We start from the raw sequence: 23,751 nt of genomic DNA on the forward strand, positions 1-23,751 counted from the left end.
GATAACGGGAGATTCTAGTGGCACTGCGAGCTAGCTAATGCGAACCATAGGCTAATATATGCGGCGGGGGTGTACAGAGTCAGTCTGCCACCAGACCCACAGTATAGGTTATCCGTAAACATTGTAGGTCCTGCATGACAGGGTACTTTTTGGGACTACACTACACCAATACCACCACCAACACCACCACCACCACCACCAATACCACCCATGCCAGTACCACCACCAGTACCACCACCACCACTAATACCACCACCAATACCACCACTAAAACCACTACCACCACCACTACCACTACCAATACCAGCACCACCAATACCAAAACCAATACCAAAACCACCACCACCAATACTATCACCACTACCAGCACTAATACCACCACCATCTAATACTACCACCAATAAAACCACCATCACCACCAGTACCACCACTACCAGTACCACCAATACCACCACCACCAATACCACCACCACCAATACCAACCCACCACCACCAATACCAGTACCACCACCACCACCAATACCACCACCACCAATACCAATGCCACCATCTCAGCGCCTCTTGCTCACTAGTAATTGCAGGGGCACTGTACGAGGCCAGAGCTGCAGACGAGACTATCCCTCCCTCCCAACATGCCTGCCATAATGCACAGCCCGCCCTGCACCAGGAGGTAAAGCCAGGACCCTTCTACAGCTAGAGTAATTTTATTAGGCCAAAAATAGCAATGACATTACACAATGCCACACTGCACACTCAAATCATGGAGAGGGCAGGAAATACCCCCCCCCCCGCTCTTCCTCCTGAGACGCGACCGTGTAATCACAGAGCGAAAGGTGTTGGAGTGCTTTGTAAGTGTTTATAACTCGAATCATATGTAACTCTCACTTCACACTTTGTGTCTGTGTAATTTACAACACTTACACATCTTCGTTACTGCACTATTTATCACTACTTTGAAGACGTCGCAGGCCGGTCTCTTCCTCTGATATGTACAATCTAACAAGCGGTCGTGAAAGCCCTTTATTGCAATACAGTATGTCTCACATTTGCTAGAGTTTAAGCTATTAGTATTGTAAATGACAATGCCTTTTATTTATGTTTTAAAACCCAGAACATAAATAAAAGGCATTGTCATTTACAATGCCAATAGCTCAAACTCGCGTGAATGCGAGACCTATTGCATTGCAAATGCTTGTTAAATGATCTGTCTGGAACAACTTTTTAATTTGTTACCCATTATAGTTTAATTCAAACCTTTAGGATGCTACACAATATTACAACATTCAAAAACATGCAGAATAAACCTAAAGCCGAAGTCGCCCACCCTCCGCTAGCCAATTAACTCTTGAGCAACCATTAATACGGTCGTGTCTTTTTGTACTTAGATCTACTTTTTTTTGTTTTGAAACATTTCCTTTAGAATTAGATGTCTAATCAGCCTATACCTCGCACTGAAGGAGACAGGTAAAGGCAATTTGGTGCACGTTTAGTGAACTACTGCATGCTATTACTCGGAAAGAAAAATGGTAGGTGGCGAGAGACAGGTAAAAGACAGAGAAGTAAAATGATTGCAAACCAAGAGGGGTAAATTAAAAAAAGAGATGGATGAGGAAGGGAGTTGCATAAGTTAGACGGTTAAGTAGGGAGAAATATATTTTATTTATTTATTTTTAAAGTTTTATATAGCGCAAACAAGATCCCGAAGGATATCAGAGCGCTTTACAATAGGTTGGAAGAGAGGACAAACACGATTACCAATCTTCGTCTCCAGTACCTAAGGACCTAGGGATCAAAGGGAGTTAGCATATTACGCAAAAAACAAAAATACATTTCACTTAATCCTTTACCTTCAATAATCATAGACTCGGGAAAAGTTGTAACCTTTTATCCATGTAAAGGCAGAAATATGAGGTAGTCTGAAAAAGAATGATCCAAAGGTAGGGAGTGAAAGAGAATCAGAGAGATAGGTAGGGTTATGGAGTGAGGTACAGAGAGTTAGAGATAGGGAGAAAGAAATGTAGAGAGAGCAAAGGGTTATGCGAAGGGGTGAGCAATGTGAGAGGCAATACAGAAAGACATGAAGTAGTGAGAGAAATCCAAGTAAGGGAGTGCGGATATAGCGAGAATGGCAGAGTGAGTTATATAAAGATATGTAGAGTAAAGAGAGATGCAAGGCATTTGTGAAATTAGAAAGAGGGGATACATGGATGCTGCAAAAGGATATGTGGTATTGAAGGAAGCGAAGTAGGCAGAGTTTAAGTAGAAATGGGTAGGTACATTGAGATGGAGAGCAAGTGAGAGGATGAAGTAGAAGAGTGAAAAATGTAGAATTGCCGAAGAAAGTAAGGATAGAAAGAGGCGATACAGAGAGTTGACATAAAGACAGGAGTAGATAGAGAAGTGAATATAGAGGAAACCCGTGAAGTGCTTGGTGATGTGAAAAGATGAGATGCCGCAAGAAAAAGAAAGACATGAAGTAGAGAAAGGTAAAGTAGAAAGAGTGAAGGGACGTGCTGCTGTACAACATGGCTAAAAGAAATATTTAGAAAGCCTATAGGTTTCATACTTCAAAGCCAATAGCTCTCACGTAGGAGACCTATTGGTTTTGCTCATGCTTGTTTGTTGCATGATGTGATAAATTCCTGATAGTCATTTTTTTCAGCTCTGCATGCATTTGTAGTTGGAAAAAACGGGGTGTGGGCCAGTGTTCTTATGCATATTGTAATGTCAGGTATTTTCAGTTGTATGGAGATTATACACGATGAAACCGTGGTAGGACATTGTGACTGGCTAATCAAAAGTAAATAGCCTGTGCTGTGGAAGAAGATTGAGCAGTGCTTCCCCTTTCCACACACACACCCCCATATCGCTTCCTGCTACTTTCTTCTGCAGCAAACCTTAGGAGGAATACCGTTCTTGAGGTTACTTCTTGGTGGGACTAGTGAGTCTCAGTCCACAGGTGATGTCACCTAAGGGTCGTGATCTGCAAGCGATGTCACTTCAGGGTCAGAGGGTCTGTGGGTGATATCACTTCTGGGCCAAGGGAGAAAGGTCATTACTTATGGCACGCCAAAGGGATGTGGTACCTTTACACTGCAAAATATGCCCACTTTGAGTTTGGTGGAAGGCATCCTTCTGTACTACTTGATATAACCAGGAAGAAATACAAATACTCAATATAACAGAGGACCCTAATAAAAGGAAAGATTAGCAGAGCCTTATAGCTCCTGCACTTTAGTCTCAATTTCAGCCCATGTGACTGCCTACATACTTTGAATCTGTAATAAATCACATAATAGCTTCGTATGCACTGTTGGCTAAAATGGAGACATGTTTTGAGGATAATGAAACTATGCAGACATACACAAACTATTAGTGAGTAATTTTTTTCCCAACTCCCATTAACCTTTCTTTTTCTAATGATGATAATAAGATGTTTTTAGATAGCACTTGATACTGCATTTATACAATTTCTACTGGCTGTAAATAATAGTTGTAACTATGACTCTATTTATGGTGCTCAAGTTATCATCCTTGAAGGGATGGAAGGCTGAATTTGCTATTTCAGAGGTAGGTTAGTATGTTTGGAGCCATTCTGCCTGCTAATTTGTATGTTTGGAGCCATTCTGCCTGCTAATTTAATGTGCTGTTTTTGTTTCCTTTTGTGTTTTATTAAGAATTCCAGTGCTGTATTCAATGTTTCTGTGTTTTGCGTACAGAGTGCTGCTTTTCATTATCACAAGATATCTTTAAAGTATTTAAACAGACTACGCCATGGCAATTAATCGTTTAAGAAGGAAATCGAGGTCTGAAATTATGTATGATCCTAAAGACAGAAAGGAAATTGTTGCAATGATTTGAAATAATGTTTTATTATTTGTACAATAGGTGACCCGATAACCAATCTTGATGCCTGCTTCATTATTAACACTGAGCAACATGTGCCTCCGAAAAATCTTCAAGACACTGGAGGGCAAGGAACAGGCGATTGCAGAGGTGAAAGAAGAGGGGATGGGCTTTCTATTGATGTTTAATACCATACATAATTTTTATTTTTGTCCTGGCCCCAAGAACCAGTGGTGCTCTTAACAGAGCTTATGGATATGTTCTGCTCAATGCAACTCCAAAGGTCTGAGGTGATATTTACATTATCAATTGAAAAAGGACAAGTAGACGTTAGAAATATGTTTATAAAGAATATATTTAACTTAAGTTGCAATGTAAAACCATTGGTGCATAAACATATGAGTGAACAGTTCAGTGGGACATAAGTATTTGGGGGAGTGGAAGCTGTCAAGGGGATTGTGGTCTAGGTTGGTTTTAAATATACTTATATCAAAAAGGAGGGAAGAGGATTCACGGTCCATTCGGTTCCCCTGGTTCAATACTAAATTAATCAAAAAGGGAATGGACACTTCTACCTGAACCAGAGGTAGCCTCGGGTGAGGCAGGCATACCGCACGTTATTTGACAACCCTATGACTATGCCAAGATCCCTGGCGGGGCGGAAAAAAGATATACCGCAACGATCTAGACCAGGTGTTCTATGAGGGTTGTCAATACTTGACCGATGGTTAAGTAGATACCAGTGTCCATTCCCTTTTTGATTAATTTGGTTTTAAATATATCCTTGTGTACTTCTGAGCGGACTGCTCCACCCCTTCTTTTTTTGGGATCATTGTTCCCTGGTTTATATTTGGCTTTATTCCCTCCCTTCAGCACCCCCAGCAGGCAGATTTGGGGTAAACCTATCTGTTGAAGTAGAGGCACAGCCCAAATCTTGGGTAGACTGCCCCCACCTTTTTTTGCTAAGCTGTTTCCCTACTGTCTAGTGGCCCCTCCTCCTCAATGGGTAGATGGGGGGGGGGAGGGGTTAACCTCTCCAGTCTGCACATCATGGGGCAGAAAGACTGTTCTCTCATGATGTTGGGGCATGGGCAAATGTCTGAACCAGCCACCCCACCTCCTTTATTTCATTTTGTTGTTGTTTTTATATCCCTGATGTTGAGGTGTTTTTTCCCTTCCCTCGCCCCCTGGAAGCCAGGTCTAATCAGCTCCGTACCTTGGTTTTAGAATGAAGGAGGTCTGGTATCTCTCTGTCTCAAAACTCGATTTCCCAACACCCCGCATGGGGAGCTTGGAAACACTGGAGCTGGATTTCTCGGCGAGAGAAAAGACAGCGTGTCTCTCAGTGCGTCAGCAGGAGGAACGGCTTCCTTCGGTACTTGCTGTAGCGAGCTGCGTTGGGCAAGTAGATAGTCGAGCTGCTCCAAACTACCGTGGGCAAGTGTAGGCATATTTATACCTTGAAGGTGCCTGGTTTGACGTAAGGTTGGACATAATAACGTCATTAAAGAATCACAGTTCTTTGAAAACTCCATCAGTTCTTGGACAAATCAATATTCAAGCAAGGGGAAGTCCCTAACTGCTGAAGCCGAGTTTTCCAAGAAATCGTTGAGGCTTTTTGGAACTAGTGGAAGTAGCCATGCCTGTATTTGGACTGTATGGGTTATGTCTAAATATGGGCATGATTTCCATGCCTATATAAGGACAAGGTGATTTATACCTATATAAGGGCATGAATCGGGAAAATTACACTAGGGTCCTAAAACGCTATAAAACACCTTCTGCTATCCTTCCAAATCCAAATAATTGACTAACCTATCCACCATTTAAAATGTACGTTTCACTATACTAATTCAACACTAATCCTCTATGGGTCCCGGAGTAGCATGCTACTCGGCGAAAAAAGCACTTTGACGCCTCGTCAGGGGTAGTAAGCGCTATACAAATGCAATTACAATACTGCAAACACCTATCTGCTTTACCCTGCGGAGTAGGTTGTATGGCCTAGTGTCCTATCCCTACACCACCCTTAGATGCATGTTTGACTTCCGCAGCACACATCTGGCGGCCATGAACAGTGGGTTTCTGCAACCAATCCGTGTCCTACCATCCAAGGGTGTCTGACCCCCACTGTGCATGACATTAGGCTGTGCGCCCAACCCCAGTCTCACCACTTGTGTGCATCCATCCCACGGTGCTCACAGCACAGTTTGGTTGTGGCCAACAGGGTTGGTTGCAGAGCATCCCAGACATCATGGGCTTCTAATCCCTACTGCAGGGTGGTTTGCAGGGACTGGCTTCCAGCAGGGCCCACCACCCTATCCTCCATGGATGTCTGGCCTTTGCTACACATGGCCTTCTTCTGTTCGCAGCAGGGTTAGGTAGCACCCCACTCTCTGAAGGCGTCCAATCTCTGCCCCACCATCTGTTAGGTTGGACCCCAGGGTCTACCTCTGACCAGGGCCTGCTCCACACCGTCTATGGGTATCCGATCCCTGCTGCTCACAGCCTTCGGCCTAAATATAAGCCCCCTGCGGTGGGCCAGGGCCCGGAGTTGAATACTTTATATTTAGGGAGGGTGGTGGGCAGCCCACCTCCACAAGCCTTTTCCCCGCTTTTATTTTAATGGAGAGGAGGCCCACTGCCCCCCTACCCAAGTCATTTTAAGGCCCTGGGATACCATCACCCGGGACCAGTTTCCTTTTTATGGGGAGGGTTGCAGCCCCCTTCTTGAGCCATAATATGGTCCCAGGGACCCCATCCTCAGTCATTTTCTTAATTGGGGAGGGGGCATGGGCCCCCAATCCACAATCCAGCCTATGGCCCCAAGACCACTTATTTATTGTTCAGTGCCCAAGGGAAAGGAGCATCCCATAATGCCCTGCGAGAGATTTTAAAATATATTTTTGTTCACGGTGGTGCCCCAAGAAAGAGCAAGGGCACCAACCAACCAGGTGGATTGGAGCACCGCTGTAGCAGAGTCTGACATCGAGGCTGGAGTCAAACCAGAAACTTCAGAAACCTGTGGGTCCTGTACCTCCAGCTGCAATGGTAAAGACTCAAGAGATTGGGTAAGCGCCAAGCAAGTCCCCACAAAAGGGCACCAAACCACATCACATTTTGAAACCCATTTGGCATCGAGGTCTCGAAAAGCAGCACCCTGTGTCAAAATCGCCACCACATCTGCGCAAAGAGGTGAGAGATTATACTCAAAGCCGAAGTCGATGCCTAAAGGCCATGAACATTTGGTATTTGAATCCGCACAAAACCGGACACAGAAGCACTCCTCAACACCAATCTCAGATACCTCAGAGAGTTTCATGAGTGAGAAATAGAAAAAGATTTTCATTCATCCTAGCATAGGTAAAATGCTTTCCAAACCTCCAGGACTCATTAGTATCCACAAAAAAACAATGGCTTGCATTTGACTGAAACCCAGACCTGATCCTGCTACACCAGCAAGTTCCAAAAAGATTAGAGACTCAGCTACCAGTCTTACACCTTTTCCTGAATCGCCATCCACACAACTGCGACCTCTACCACCATATTCTCCAATAGAGACTTTACATTGTTAAATGATATAATCATACGTGCACTGCACCAGGGGGTTTAAGCATCCATGCAGGTTAGACGCAGGAGGCCAGGCCCTAACACCCAGCCTCATGCCGTAGATGGCCAAAGGCCATGCAAGGGGCCGGGTGACTACGGAGGGGTCGGGTACAGGATTTCTCATTAGAGTGAATAGGTTGTAATGGCCCTGCATTGGCTACTACCTACGAAGGGTCTTACTACTAGTTTGGCGGTCTGACTGTAAAAGGACTGTGTCCGCGACCTCTAGGTGGCCGATGTGCCGTCCGTCCACCGTTTTACGTTTTTACTGAGGGTCTGGCGGTGTGACTGCGGTGGTGTTGCAGGGGTGCGCACTATAATTCATTATAGATCGATGCATGTGTACATCCCGACTGCATGTGTGTTGAATGCACACATATGCATGATATATGTGGAAAAATACCACCTGCCCATTTCCGGGATATAGTACCAAAACACTTATCTGTATTTCGCCACAGACTGAGTCGGATTCCTCAGGGTAAAGCTGCTGCTGTTTAGGGGGACCTAAAGAAAGGTAACCACCTCAAAAATCTGCTACGAAGAAAGTATTCACCCCAAATCCTTCATCTCCGCCAACCTATGGGTGGCAGTCGGCTCGTGGGATAGCCAACACGTAATATGGTTGGCAAAGTTGTGCCTCTGTACTGCTCTATGGAGGCTGCCTTCGTCTGACCACCACACCGGTGGTCTGCTGGCGGAGCCGGCGGTCTTTGCAAAGCCAATGTGTAAAACTCGTTATACGGCGAACTGACTACTGCCGTTGGGCCGCTGCCGCTGTATCAGCTGTCCATGGACCTCCAATCTCATATTAAGGCCTTTAGTCAGTAACACATCTGACTGACAAGTTATAAGTCAATCAACATAGGCTCGTAGGGAGCCAAATTTTCAGCTATCTTCAAAGAATTTTCATCAACTATTTCTTAGATCGTCAATATTGTTCTTTATTAGAAAGCATATACAAAAGATAAGCTTACAGAGCACCTAGTTCTGACTATCAAAAAGGAGAAGACATCCTAACCCATAAAATCTTAAATCCATACTCTAACATTAAAAAACTACTAATTTATTTATTCATATCATCCATATATGAAATCAATTAAAAACCAGAGCCAACATATTAAATACAGCTTCAGCCAACATGTGTTTCACTTTAAACAGCCCTCTTCAGGGCTGCAGCGAAAACCTATTCCACAATCAATAGGTGCCATTAAGTACCATTATCAACCCTTTGTGCACAATCTGCATAAACATGATATACTATCCCTCAAACCTAAGCTCTCTCTCTCTCTCTCTCTCTATCTATATCTATATATCTATATCTATATGTATATATATACATGTGAATATATATATATATATATATATATATATATATATATTCACTGACAAAACCATAGGTTTCAGCTACGTTATAGTTAAAAAATTAGCATTTAAAAAAAACTTAAAAATTCACAGAAAAATCATAGGTTTTACACATGTTATAGTTAGCTGGGCATTTCACTCATACAAAACCATTGCAATTCCCCCGTTATAGTTAGTTCAGCTAACTATAACTCGTGCGCCCGCAATGCACTGCTGATGACGTCACATATTACATCACTCATGACATGGTCAGTGACATCACTCATGACATCACAAATGACATCACTGATGACATCACTGATGACATCATTCAGTGAATGTTTGTCTTTCTGAAAAATAAATATTTTTTATATATGTATATCTAAAGGTCAACAGAAGAGTAAATGGGTAAATAAGTGTGTAAATGGATTTTTTTTGGTAAAATTGATTGTATAACTGACTTAAGTGTATCTTAGTGAATAGATGTATTAGCAAGTAATGTTTAAATATTTAAATATCTGTGCCAGTGTCTCACTTTGTATATAAGTGGCTACATGGGTTGGTGAGTAGCTACATGAGTGTGTATATGGGTTATTAGTTGTTTTTTTGAGTATCAGTATGAGTGTCTGTATGGTTGGGTGGGGGATATTACTTAGCGCACAGACGCATGAATGAGTGACTCACTGTTTGTATGTGTTTTGAAGACAGCATGTGTGCAGAACTGTATGGGTGGATGAGTGTGTGTATGGGTGTGTTAGTGAGTGAATGACTGTCTCAATAGTGTCTATATGAGTAACAACATATGTTTTAAACTATTATATGTGCGTATTGATGTATATAAGTGAGTATATGTGAGAGTGAGAGTACGTTTCTGTAGAAGTAAGTGTAGTAGTGTGTGTATAGCTATATATGCAAGTAAATGGATGTTTGATAGTTTATTTGCATGTGTGAGTATGTGTGTAAGTAACTCTGGATGAGTATCGGTGTGTAACAGGATGTATAGGTGTATGAGTACATATGATGAGTGAGTGCATGTATGAGTGACTATATAGAACTGTTGGTGAATGTGGGACCCCCTGAGCAGGCCTAGGGGGCCACGGTGCTTCTACCCTGCCCCCTTTTTGAGTTCTACACGTTTGTTTTTCTGCTTTCTTGTACCTGAGTCTACCGAGGCACAAGATGGCTGCCAACAATTTCTGGTTTGGAGTGTTAACAGACAGTTATGACAGCATGCAACTCGTGCTCGAAAAGGTACTCGTACTGTACGTGGACCTGTACGCGTACCGTACGCGTACCGTACGCTAAGCGCCTATAGATATACTAATGATTTTACTTATGATTTTCTCAGGAACTACTGAACGGATTTACACCATTTAACAAAAAGCGTGATCTGCGAACAGAACTCTACCTTTTTCCCAAATTTGGTGTAATTCCGTTCTGCCGTTTGGCTGTAGCCCTGGCTAAAGGTCCTATGGAAAATTGCATGGGGAAAACAGATTTTGGGACCCCCCTTTTTTCTCTGCCCCCACTTGACGAATCACCCCCAAACTTTCAGGGAAGGAGCGGAGCGGAGCAGGCCATTTTCTTGGAGAAATTCGCGAAGATTTGTCCACCGGCGCCAAAGTTATTCCAAATAGAATGTTGCGGATTTCCTATGGAAACTAGGTCCTAACTATAACTACCTACTGGCGACCGCCAGTAGGTAATATATATATATATATATATATATATATATATATATATATATATATATATAACGCACGTTTCTGTGTCCAATCTTATGGGTTACAGAAATAAGAAGGCAGGCACACTGGTATCCAGTTTCAAAATTTAATAGCACCAACCCCCCTCACCCCTTACAGACGCGTTTCGCCTTCGCAGGCTTCGTCAGTGTAACTATATATATATATACGCGTGTGTATTGGTATATATATATATATATATTACCTACTGGCGGTCGCCAGTAGGTATATATAGTTAGGATTTTTTCCCTATGGGATTTTTGAAAATTCTATGTCTAATAACTTTGGCGTTTGTGGACGGAATTGGCTGAAATTTTCTGGAAAATGGAACATTTTGTTTCTGAGCAGCCCCTGGAAATTTGGGGGGGTTTGTCAAGGGGGGGCCGAGAAAAAAGGGGGGTCCCAAAACGTGTTTTTAACATTGAGTTTTCCATAGGGCGGTTGGCCTCACTTTTAGCCCGAACGGCTGAATGGATTTCCACGAAACTTGGCAAAATTGTAGGGACTGGTAGCCCGATGTGCCTTTGCTAGGTCTCAATATATGTGCTCCAGTGGATTTTGAGAAATTAACGTTCAAAAAAAGATATATATCTGTAACAGCGGACCGGGCAGCGCTCCGGTTCGCGTACTTTACGCGTAACGGAACTTCGCGTAGCGAAGCTGATTGGCTCTCCGGTGTCTGTCAACATTCTAAACAGTCCGGAGCGGCCGCCATCTTGTCTCTCGGTAGGATTGAGAGACAAGAGGAGGCCAAAACAAAGGGGGAAATGACCATAAGGGGGCATAGTAGATCCTCCCTGACCCCCTAGGTTTAATGTGGAGGCTTTAAAAGGGCCCCGCGGGGCAAAACAAAAAAAAAAAATTTTTTGTTTTTTTTGCGTGGGTAGCGCCCGGTTCGCGAACCGGGAAGCGTTCTGGGCAGCGTACTATAAGGAAAAAAGAATGATAGACTTTTCAAATACTGTATGTTAATTGATTGTTGGTTTTGTTGATTATTTTTTAATTTTTTTTATTTTTTAAGCAATTATTTATTATTGTGATTGTGTTTGAAAATTTAATAACATTTCTAACATTTAACTAGTTTATGAATTACATATAAAAATGATTAAAGACTCAAACAATTTTTTAATATTACATACAATTTTATTTTTCGGATTGTTTTTCAAAATTTAATAGAACGTCTAGCATTTGACTGTCCGATATGTCCTCTTGTTGAGTGAACATAAGTTCCCACATTTGACCGTCATCATAATGAAGTAAATGATCCACAGATTCTACACATTGAACTAATTCATGGTCCCGTGATTCATCCATGAAATCTGAGTCATCATTGTCCTCAATATCTTTTTCTGTGTTGTTCTCCAGAACAATTTCGAAGGACACATTCTGCTCACCTTCCATTTTATTGCTGTAATTTGCATAAAAAATAAATATATCAGTAGAGATAGGGCACTGTTGGGTTTAAGTTCAGACAGGTACTTGTGAGTTTATAACAGAGAAGTAATCTATGGGCACTGTATGGTTTCAGGCGTGAAGTAGTACTATTAAAAAGTGCCTGTGAAGAAGCCTAAGTAAATTCATAATTATACCACAGAAACCTAAATCAATCCATAATTATAATAAAGAAGCCTTTCTCAATGTCTAACTCTTACAGAGGGATAGTATATAACTATCTGAAAATGTTTTCAAATTTATAAAATAATATCTCACCTTCTAAAAAGAAGTTTAAGTTGTGAGTGAAAATGATCTTGCAATGTAGTTCAGGAAGTAGTAGTCAAAATGGCTGTGTTTCTCTCTCTTCCTTTATATATATTCAGGTAGATAACCAATCAAATGTCAGGTAAAAAAAGTAGAAAATGAAAGTAATATTTTAATTGGTTGTGAATTCCAACACTTCAGATGTGTTTTGTGAAGTAATTTACCTCAGGGTATTTAGAGAGGTCTACAGGCTAAATGGTTAAATGGAATTTCAATCAAATTTGTGAAAATGGTAGGCATTGGTATGTAGTATGAGCTAATCTATATTTGGTGAAATTGTCTCCAGTCGCTTTTCTGTAAACTACTTTCCCACCTTTTTTGATGGTGCGCTTCCCAGGGAGCGACCCGGTACGCGAACTGGCGAGCGCCCCGGTTCGCGAACCTTAAGCGTTACGGGAGTCCACCATTTTGTGTTTCGGTCGAATTAAGATACAAGATGGAGGGCAAATAATGTTCAGAATGGGTAGAAGGGGGCACGGTAGACTTATCTTGACCCCCTAGGTTTTCTGAGGGTGGCTGAGGAGGCCCATATGTGCGAAAAAAAAACATTTTTAAAAAAATTTAGCGAGGTTAGCTCCCGGTTCGCGTACCGGGTAGCGCCCCAGGGAGCGTACTTTGTTGAAAATTAGTGAAAAATGTTAGAGTAAAATAATAATTGTGAGTGATCAGATGTAGGGTAGCTCTGAGAAGAGCTTTTGGGTTTATGGTACATTTAGGTACTTATAAGTAGGTACCAATGCACAGTCTTAAATTCAGAATGAAAATTCTGTTGCCCTCATCTGAGAAGTGAACTCCATCTCCTCTGTAGATATCTTGCATGTAGTAACACAAGTTATTGTTGTACAGGGAGCCCATTCCATGGTCTCTCATGTAAGCTGAAACAGATTTGTTTACATGCTTCCTCGACTTCTCAATTTGTGGACAAAATTGGTTTGACCACCTCCATTTCTGTCTTTGGCATATATTTGAATATACCAAGGCAGTCTGAGGAAAAAGTGCCATCAATTGCTCAAAGGTGTCCTTTAAAAGCATTTCCAGACCTACCCCAGTCAAAGTGCCCAAATCATTACCTCCACAGTGCACAATTAACAGGTCAGGTTTTGGCAAATGCATAAAGGTTTTCACCAATGGTATCAATTGGTGACATTTTAATCCTCTGTGGCCAAACCACTTAATTTCCACATCTTGTAAATTGAGGTTAGGTAAATTCCTGTTCTCAGCATACCTCTGAGCCCAATAGATGTAACTATGTCCAACAATCCAGACAGAAAACATGGTGAGAGAAGGTTCTCCTGCAGTCAGATGAAGTGTGGCAATGAAATGGCAGTTGAAAAAATAAGAGTTTAAAATGAAAAAAACTGTGGAGTTTCTGTGTTAATGAAGCAGTAACAGTGATTGGTGGATTTTGATTGCTGAAAACAGAAAGTTAGGGTGCATGGATGAGTTGTTTGAAAGATGTATTTTGAGTGGTCAAGAAAAAATCATTAAATGAAAGAATGCACTGGATATGAGGTGCACTGAAAGTTCAGAGTTCAATGGCAACATTGTTGTGTGAACTTGCAAACACCAGAGGTCTTCCAAGAGGTGGTTGCCATGCAGAAAAGGCATGAAATGGCAGAGGGGGGAAGGGTTTTCATTTGAAAAAAAGTGAGAGAAGAGTTTTGATTGGGTGACATGAGAGATATGTGTGAAGAATTACAGCATTTCTGTGCTTTTGATAGCTGCAGACTCTGGAGTGCATACCTTTTGCTCTGCTGAAGACAAATTGGTGTGTTTCTGAGACTGTTTTGAAACTCAAAGTATTTGCTAAGGTGAGAAAAGATTTCTTTAATTTAGATAGAGAATAGTGTGCTTTAAGGAGAAAATTATGAAGAAAGTTGTGTTCTTCAAATGTTGCTTTGTCTCAAGTGTTTTACAAATAGATTTTGTTTCTTTGAGAAAATGTAATTGGAGAAAATGTGAAGTATTAGTACTGACAGGGTGTTATTGTGCATAGGAGCTGTGGAGTCTTTTCAAATTATGATTTGAAAATCGTTTTTGAGGAAAATGAATGGTTATAATATTTATGACAAGGACATAATGGTGTATGCTTCATTATAAGGCAATTGAGTGTCTCTGATGTTATTTTTCCCATTTTAATGTAAGACCTTTCTCTGTGGAGCAAATTGCTTGTAAATATGCTCCCACCTGTGCATGGCAAATTTAGATTTTGAATGTTTGTGTTACATAGCTATGTTAAAAGTGACCCAACCATGCTGCAAAGGCAATCAAAAAACGCTTTTATGTGTCTTAAGGACATTTTAAGTCATTTCCCTATGTGCAGTGTTTTCAAATTATGATTTGAAAATCGTTTTTGGGGAAAAGGAATGGTTTGTAAATTTATGACAAGGATATAATGGTGTATGCTTCTTTATAAGGCATTTCAGTGTCTCTGATGTCATTTTTCCCATATTACATTAAAAGACCTTTCCCCGTGGGGCACATTCCTTGTAAATATGCTCCCACCTGTGCATGGCAAATTTAGATTTTGAATGTTTGTGTTACATAGCTATGTTAAAAGTGACCCAACCATGCTGGAAAGGCAATCAAAAAACGCTTTCATGTGTCTTAAGGACATTTTAAGTCATTTCCCTATGTGCAGTGTTTTCAAATTATGATTTGAAAATCGTTTTTGGGGAAAAGGAATGGTTTGTAAATTTATGACAAGGATATAATGGTGTATGCTTCTTTATAAGGCATTTCAGTGTCTCTGATGTCATTTTTCCCATATTACATTAAAAGACCTTTCCCCGTGGGGCACATTCCTTGTAAATATGGTCCCACCTGTGCATGGTAAATTTAGATTTTGACTGTTTGAGTTACATAGCCATGTTAAAAGTGACCCAAAAACTTGCAAAGGCTTTAAAAAAACACTTTCATGTGTCTTAAGGACATTTTAAGTCATTTCCCCCCGGGTGCAGTGTTTTCAAATTATGACTTGAAAATCGTTTTTGACGTAAAGGAATGTTGTTAAAATTTATGTGCGCCATATGCCCCCAAATTTCTTTTTCAGGGGTGCAGCAGGGTGTTATTGAGACACCCCTGCACCTTTGGAAAAATTCCTAATTTGCGATGAGCTAATTGCTAATCGCAAATTGCACCTTCATTCCTATGGGCCTCCTGGCCCATGGAAATGAATGGGTAATTTGCAATTAGCAATTTGCTCATCGCAAATTAGGAATGGTAAAGAATCGCTATTTATTCCTTAAAATTTGCTATTTTGGAAATGCAAAATAGTTTGATGATACATATGGCGGTTCATCTCTAACAAGATAAAAAGCTTAGGGATACATTTATGATGACTGGCGCAATGAAGTGGACATCACTTACTTCATTGGCAGAGCTTTACATGTATTATCTCCTCTGTATTCTTCGTCAAGCGTAACTTTCATCTGCAATCCTGAGTAGGCCTCACCTTAAACAAACCTCTGGATAGGGCACACCTTATCGTCATCCTGAATTAATCATTTAAAATGCTAGGGACAGATTTATGATAGGTGTATGCCTCTTTTGCGCCACTGTGCGTCACTTTTGTGATGCAGCGGCGGTGCAAAAGATTTGCTATGAGGCGACAAAATTACAAATTGATGCATTTAGGCAGATGTGTCATGGTGTAAAAAACACTGTGCCACATGAAACTGATGCAGCAGTGATGCAAAAGATGCACCATGTTGCAAGACAGGCCTCACTTGGGGCCATATGTATGAAGCTAATTAGCATTTGCAAAGGTCGAAGTTCTGTGAATTTTGGCCTTTGCGAATGCTAATTAGACAAATGGTATGTATCAAACAAGTTTGATGCAAAATAAGGAATAGCAAAATTTGCTATTCTTTATTTTGCGATTGCACTGAAGGATTTGCAAATTTTGTGATTTCTTAAATGCAATGTATCAAACAAAAAATATGCAAAAAATGCCATTAAGGATTTGCAAATTACCACCAACTTCTAGTTGGTGGTAATTTGCGAATTCTTTTCAAAAAGCTTTTTTTCCAAAAAACAAAAGGTGCCATATAACGCCCATACATGCCCTTAGGGCATGTATGTGCGCCATATGCCCCCAAATTTCTTTTTCAGGGGGTGCAGCAGGGTGTTCTTGAGACACCCATGCACCCTTGGAAAAATTCCTAATTTGCGATGAGCTAATTGCTAATCGCAAATTGCACCTTCATTCCTATGGGCCTCCTGGCCCATGGAAATGAATGAGTAATTTGCAATTAGCAATTTGCTCATTGCAAATTAGGAATGGTAAAGAATCACTATTTATTCCTTAAAATTCGCTATTTAGGAAATGCTAAATAGTTTGATGATACATATGGCAGTTCATCTCTAACAAGATAAGAAGCATAGGGATAGATTTATGATGACTGGCACAATGAAGTGGACATAACTTACTTCATTGGTAGGCCTTTACATGTATTATCTCCTCTGTATTGTTCATCAAGTGTAACTTTGATCTGAAATCCTGAGTAGGCCTCACCTTAAACAAACCTCTGGATAGGCCACACCTTATCGTCATCCTGAATTAATCATTTAAAATGCTAGGGACAGATTTATGATAGGTGTATGCCTCTTTTGCGCCACTTACAAAACACTGCCCACGGGGAAATGACTTAAAATGTCCTTAAGACACATGAAAGTGTTTTTTTAAAGCCTTTGCAACTTTTTTGGGTCACTTTTAACATGGCTATGTAACTCAAACAGTCAAAATCTAAATTTACCATGCACAGGTGGGAGCATATTTACAAGGAATGTGCTCCACGGGGAAAGGTCTTTTAATGTAATATGGGAAAAATGACATCAGAGAGACTGAAATGCCTTATAAAGAAGCATACACCATTATGTCCTTGTCATAAATTTACAAACCATTCCTTTTCCCTAAAAACGATTTTCAAATCATAATTTGAAAACACTGTACATGGGGAAATGACTTAAAATGTCCTTAATTCAAAATTTGCTATTCCTTATTTTGCGATTGCATTGAAGGATTTGCAAATTTTGCGATTCCTTAAATGCAATGTATCAAACAAAAAATATGCAAAAAATGCCATTAAGGATTTGCAAACTACCACCAACTTCTAGTTGGTGGTAATTTGCGAATTCTTTTCAAAAAGCTTTTTTTCCAAAAAACAAAAGGTGCCATATGACGCCCATATATGCCCTTAGGGCATGTATGTGCGCCATATGCCCCCAAATTTCTTTTTCAGGGGTGCAGCAGGGTGTTCTTGAGACACCCCTGCACCTTTGGAAAAATTCCTATTTTGTGATGAGCTAATTGCTAATCGCAAATTGCACCTTCATTCCTATGGGCCTCCTGGCCCATGGAAATGAATGGGCAATTTGCAATTAGCAATTTGCTCATCGCAAATTAGGAATGGTAAAGAATCGCTATTTATCCCTTAAAATTCGCTATTTAGGAAATGCAAAATAGTTTGATGATACATATGGCGGTTCATCTGTAACAAGATAAGAAGCTTAGGGATAGACTTATGATGACTGGCGCATCACCAGGGATGTGCCAGTCATCCTGCGCCGCTGTTCCGCCACCCATGGTGTGCTGCATTTACAATGCGGCGCAGCATGGGGCAAAAATGGCACAGATGCGTGACGCATCTGTGCCGTAAAGGTGGCGCATTGCTGGAGTTGTATCGCAAGTGCGATGCAGCTCCAGCAAGGCTCAGGGGTGCCCCATCTCCACAATGTTGCGTCAAGACCTATGCCTGCTTAAAGCAGGCGCAGGGTTTTGACGCAGCTTTTTCCTATCTGATTGTAAATGCGGCACACCATGGGTGGCAGAGCAGTGGTGCACGTTAACTGGTGCATGCCTGGGGATGTGCCATTTAACATAAATCTGCCCCTTTACATTTAAGTATGTGCAGGGGACACAGAGTCGGTGAGGCTTATCCAAGGTTAAGAAGAGATGAGTCCTGTTCACTGAAAAATTAGACATAGGCTTCACCTGCTCAGCATCACTGGACATGGCTAAATAATAGCTGCAAAATGTTACTCTTGTAAAACAATTTTACTATTATAATCTCTGAGATTTGTCTCTTACTCTGCAACATCTCATTGTTATTATCTTTCTTTAAAGATAAAGACAACATCAACATGAGCGACAATCAGCAATCAGTTGATTTTGACCTCATCATTGAACTCGTAATTGAAACATCAGTGGATGTTGATCCCTTGGATGATTTAAATCCTGAGGATGAAGAAGAACGTGATGAGGATGCAGATTTGTCCGAATTATATGACATAGGGTGGGAAGCTGACCTGCTTGAGCCTATGGAACTATAAACATTTATTTTAAAATTTATAATAAATAAAAAGTAAAAATGTAAACCGTTTAATTTAAAAATAAAGACACCTTCAAAAACAGGTTATGTGTAGTGTCTTCAATAAAATATTAAAATATGCTCATAAAATTAGATCAGATTCACATATAAAATAGCACAGGTAACATGAATATAAATTCCATTTCTTTTCTGCTATTTTTGTATTCTAAATTTGCCATGCACTAAAAAATCTTCTATGTAAAAATGTCTAGTAGTGTTTTAAGTTTTTGATTACTGTTATTGATGTACTGTTGGGTAATAGTGGTTAATAACATTTTTTAATATATTTTACCACAGATTCAACTGCAGATCATTTCAACATTTCACCATGCCAACGAAAGAAAGACTGAGAAAGGCTGCAAAACGTCAAAGACAAAAATATTACTACAGAAAATGTTTCAGTCCAGAAAAAGAGAAGCAATTCAAACGGAAAGGAAAGGCCAATCAAAAATGTTACTGCTAGAGCAAGAGATAACTCTGTGCATGATAGTAGAAGGAAACAACAGTTTAGGGACATTCGTAAACGAATGTTCCGCAACAGGATAATTGGCAATTTGTTAAAAAATATTAAGAAAGGTCAACAGAAAGTGCTTTTTTATAAGAGAAAAAAAAAAGTTGAGAAAGTTATTGATCAGGCATTTGAAATTAAACGTAAGTTATTTATTTTGATAATCAATAGAATTAGGAAGCTAAACAAGGCAATTTATGATTTCAAAAGAATTAGTAGATGGAAGAGAATAGTTAATCGTAGTAATTTTTGTGAAGTTTTTTCTGGAGAATGGATGCATAGTTCAAGCTGTGAGGCATTTTTTAATGAGGAGAGTTATTTTCAGGATAATGATATGGTGCATGCAGTTGACACCAGTGGTCGTGCTTATGAAGTGAAAGATGGTTGTCCAGTTGAAAAAGAAAAACTTGTGACAACAGAGGCAGAAGAGGTGTTAGGTAATGAGGTTTTAGGAAGATGTGCTAAGGGTCCTGTGTACACCTGGAAGTGTAGTAGTATTTGCAGTGTGCGACAGGATTCCATTAATTTGCTTTGTGATTTTGTACGGTCATTTAATAAGAAAAGTTTGAAGCAGAAAATGAGGTTGTTGCAAGAATTAGATCCTTGCAGAGTGAGAGAAGTGACAGGTTTGCATGGTCATTCACTGGCTTGTCTTTCCAGGAGAGTATGCCAGAGTGTTTTTCATCATTTCAGGATGCTAGCAGTGCATCATAATAAAGTGAGGAAATTAGTTAGAATGTTGTATTATGCTAAGAGTCCAGCAATTATGCTTAAACAATTATGCGCTGCTCTTTTGCATGGTTCTGAAATAGATGTGAAGAATATATGTGAAGAAATTGAGTTTTGTTACTTTGGAAGTAAAGAGGAGAATGTTGAAATTGACCAAGAAGAAGCGGGTAATGTGGAAGATAGTGTACAGGTTTCCAGTACAGATAATTTCCAGAGGGAAATTGCGACGTTTCAGGTCAAATCAAGTGAGAGGCCAAATTTCACTTGTGTGTGTTGTCGACGCACTTATTATAAGAATCAGACTAAGTTAGTGGATTTATATGCAAAAAGTGAAAGGGAAAATAATAGTGAATGGAAGGATTTCACAACATACTTGATGGTAGAAAATTGTTTTGATTTGGGATTGGATCAACGTGTGTGTACTTATTGTTGTAACAAATTAAATCAAAACCAGATGCCTGCTAGAGCAGTTCATAATAATCTGGAATTGGTTGAGATTCCTTCTGAATTGAAGGATTTAAATACTTATGAATCTATTTTGATTCAAAGTATCCATCCCTTTCAGGCTATTGTAAGAATGGAGCCAAAGACAGGGAAATTGCCTCCATCAGATTTACAGAGAGGATTAAAGGGAAGAGTTGTTTATTTACCTCTAGATTTGAAGAAAAACATTAACACAATTGGAGTAGAAAAAGTGGAAGAGGAACCTCTGGTTATCTTAGTTAATGGGGTTCCGACAAAGAATAAGAAAATATGGCAAGATTTAGTGGATGTTAGGAAAGTTAAAAAGGCAACATTGTATTTGAAAAAAAATTATAAATACTATAAGAATGTATATGTTGCAGAAGAGGAAGTAAGTGAGGAAGAGGATAGCGATTTGTGTGCTGGTCAAATTGAGAAAGTAGAACCCTCTACTAGTGAAGAAATATATGAACATTATAGTGTTCATCCTTTGCATTCCAAGGAAGTCATGGGGAATGCATTCCAAGGAAGTCATGGGGAATGCTATTGAGTTGTTTCAAATGAAACAAGCCAAAGGGAGTCCCATTAGTGTTTGGGAGGAAAGTTTGGAAGCTCAGTGTTTCCCACAGCTTTTTCCAACAGGTCAGGGAGGAAGATATGATGAGCGACCTCATCAAATTCCTGCTTCTGAATACCGGACTTTGCGATTGTATGCAGGAGATGCTAGGTTTCGACAATGCATTCCTTATTTGTTTCATCTCCTGTTTGAAAGCGATCTGTCTGGACTGTCATATGCAGTGAACCACAGCTTGAAAAGTGGTATACACATGCAAAACATCTCGGCAAGTGACTTTATGGATAAAGTCAATGTCCAAGACAGTATTTTGGATTCTCACCTGATTAATCTCATGGCGTGTCAGCGTGGTACTAATGAGTACTGGTACCGTCGTCATGGTGATTTAAAATGTATGCTGAGGAACTTAGGAACTCCCACATGGTTCCTCACTCTGAGCTGTGCTGAGTATGGCTGGGAAGACTTACTTGAATTTCTACGAGAGGCAAATGCTAACGTGGAAAACATCGAATTCAAGACACCCGGAGAACTGTGCTCTTTGGATCCAGTCAATGTATGTAGGTACTTCAATCATAGATTTGAAGCTATGATGTCTTTCATCATGAATAAGAAGAATCCACCTCTTGGAGAGGTGTTGGATTTCTTCTGGAGAAAGGAGTACCAAGCAAGAGGTGCTCCTCATATACATATGTTGCTGTGGATCAAGGATGCACCTAAATTTGGAACGGATCCAGAAGACTCAGTGATGAGTTTTATACAACAGTATTCTACGTGTGCTGTTCCAAACGCAAAGGAGAAGAAAAGCCTAAGAGAAAAAGTTCTGCGTTTCCAAAGCCATCGATGTGGAAAGTACTGTCGTCGTAAATTCCGAAACAAGGACAAGTTCTACACCAAATGTCGTTTCGGCTTTCCACGACCGGTGATTTCTAAAGGAAGAGTAAACAGTTTGATGTCTTCGCTGCGACATAATGTGATGAAGAAATCACCTAAAAACACATACAATTTGAAGAGGAACGAAGAGTCCAAGTACATCAACGACTACAACCCGGTGATTTTGTCCATGTGGAATGCTAACATGGATATACAGTTTGTGGCTGATAACTGTATGGCTGTGGCTCGGTATGTGACGTCTTACATCACCAAAAAAGAGAAGACAGAATTGAAGGATATGTGGGAGGACATTTCCCATGAAAAGAGCCTCAGCAAGAAGTTGTACAGTTTCAGTCTGAAGATGTTGTCGCATCGAGAAATTGGAGCGTACGAATGTTCTAACCGGTTGTCTTCAGCAAGTCTCTATGCCAAGTCCAGGAGTATCGTTTGGGCGAGTCTTGGTCTTGCTGCAACGCGTAATCGAGTTCTCAAACCTGTGCGGGAAATTGAGTATTTGGCGGAAAAGGAGCCAAACAGTACCGACATTTTGAAGACCAACATGTTGGATACATATTATCCAAATCGAAGCATTCACCTCGAGAATGTTTGTTTATATGAGGTTCTTCAAAATTACATATTCAAGAGGAACATCAAAGAAGATACTGAGAAAGGAGTGTATGCTGTAATAGGAAGTGAGGGATGTCTGGTCAAGCAAAGAAAATGCCACTTGGTAAACCATCGAAAATTGAGTGACGAATCTCCTGAAAAAAAGGAGTTTTTCTATTTAGCACTTTTGCAACTTTTCAAGCCTTGGCGTGCAGAAGAGGAACTGCTTGGAGATTTTCTCTGTTACGAAGACTCTTTCAATGCCGCCAAGGAGACCATAGAATGTCCTGCTTTTCCCAAATATGTAGAAATGTTGAATGCGGAAATTGAGCAGGAAGCAATGATTGCAGCCGAGATTGCCAGAGACAGTTCTCAGGACAGTCAGAGTTCTGCTTCATTGAGTCAGGATCCACTAGGAGGACCTGTTATCGAAAATGAAGCTGCCACTGCTATGAATGAAGTGGAAAGAGCCATGGCACATGCTCAGGAGGATGCGGTTAACTTAGAAGAGTTGGAAAGACAACTCAACGTTGAGCAGAGGAAAATATATGACGAAGTTACCATGCAAATTGATCATGGATTAAGTCATGACAAGAAAGAGTGCTCATGTACGTCGTTGAAGCCTGTCCGACTGTACGTGAGTGGAGAAGCGGGAACTGGAAAAAGTTTCCATATTAAAGCAATTTCATGTTATTTGCAGGAAAGGACAGAGTCATTGCTGTCTTGTGTTGTCACCGCTCCAACTGGACTGGCAGCACATAACATTAAAGGGATTACTTTACATCGTTTACTGATGCTGCCAGTGGAGCATGACAACAAATTACAATATCACAAGCTATCTGGAGATGCTTGTTTTGAAGTTTCAAGAATCTTGAGGAAAATGAAACTTCTTATCATTGACGAAGTAAGCATGGTTTCCAATGTCATGCTTGCCTTTGTGCATTTGAGAATGCAAGAAGTTCTCAAAACAGAGTATGATGTGTTATTTGGTGGCAAACACATCATTGTTTTCGAAGATCTTCTGCAGCTGACACCAGTGAAAGGGCAACCTGTGTTCAAAATGCTCACGCATGAAGATACCAGGAAGTGCCTAGGCAGCATTGGCAACGTCAATATATGGTTAAACTTCAATTATGCTGAACTGCATGAAAATATGCGTCAGGCGAAGGATGAAGTTTACAAGACTATTCTACAAGATGTTAGAATTGGAAAAGTGACCGAGCATGGGAAAGAAGCTTTACATGCACGATTACTGTCAAATTTATATCCAGAACAAGATGTTGTGCCTGAGAATATTTTTCAGAAAATTACTGAGAAGAAATCTGGAATATGTTT

General features: G+C 40.4%; 1 protein-coding gene across 5 annotated transcripts in view; it reads left to right on the top strand.

The window, feature by feature from the left end:
- LOC144823540 (uncharacterized) overlaps positions 1 to 23,751 on the top strand; it is a 606,829-nt gene that overhangs the window by 204,361 nt on the left and 378,717 nt on the right. For all 5 annotated transcript variants that reach the window (XM_078682147.1, XM_078682144.1, XM_078682143.1 and 2 more), the window contains one exon: positions 3,889 to 3,996. In XM_078682147.1, the coding sequence (XP_078538273.1) occupies positions 3,889 to 3,996 (108 nt within the window). The remainder of the gene's footprint in view (positions 1 to 3,888; positions 3,997 to 23,751) is intronic.

This window comes from Lissotriton helveticus, chromosome 3_1 (genome assembly GCF_964261635.1).
Source record: "Lissotriton helveticus chromosome 3_1, aLisHel1.1, whole genome shotgun sequence".
NCBI lineage: Eukaryota > Metazoa > Chordata > Amphibia > Caudata > Salamandridae > Lissotriton > Lissotriton helveticus.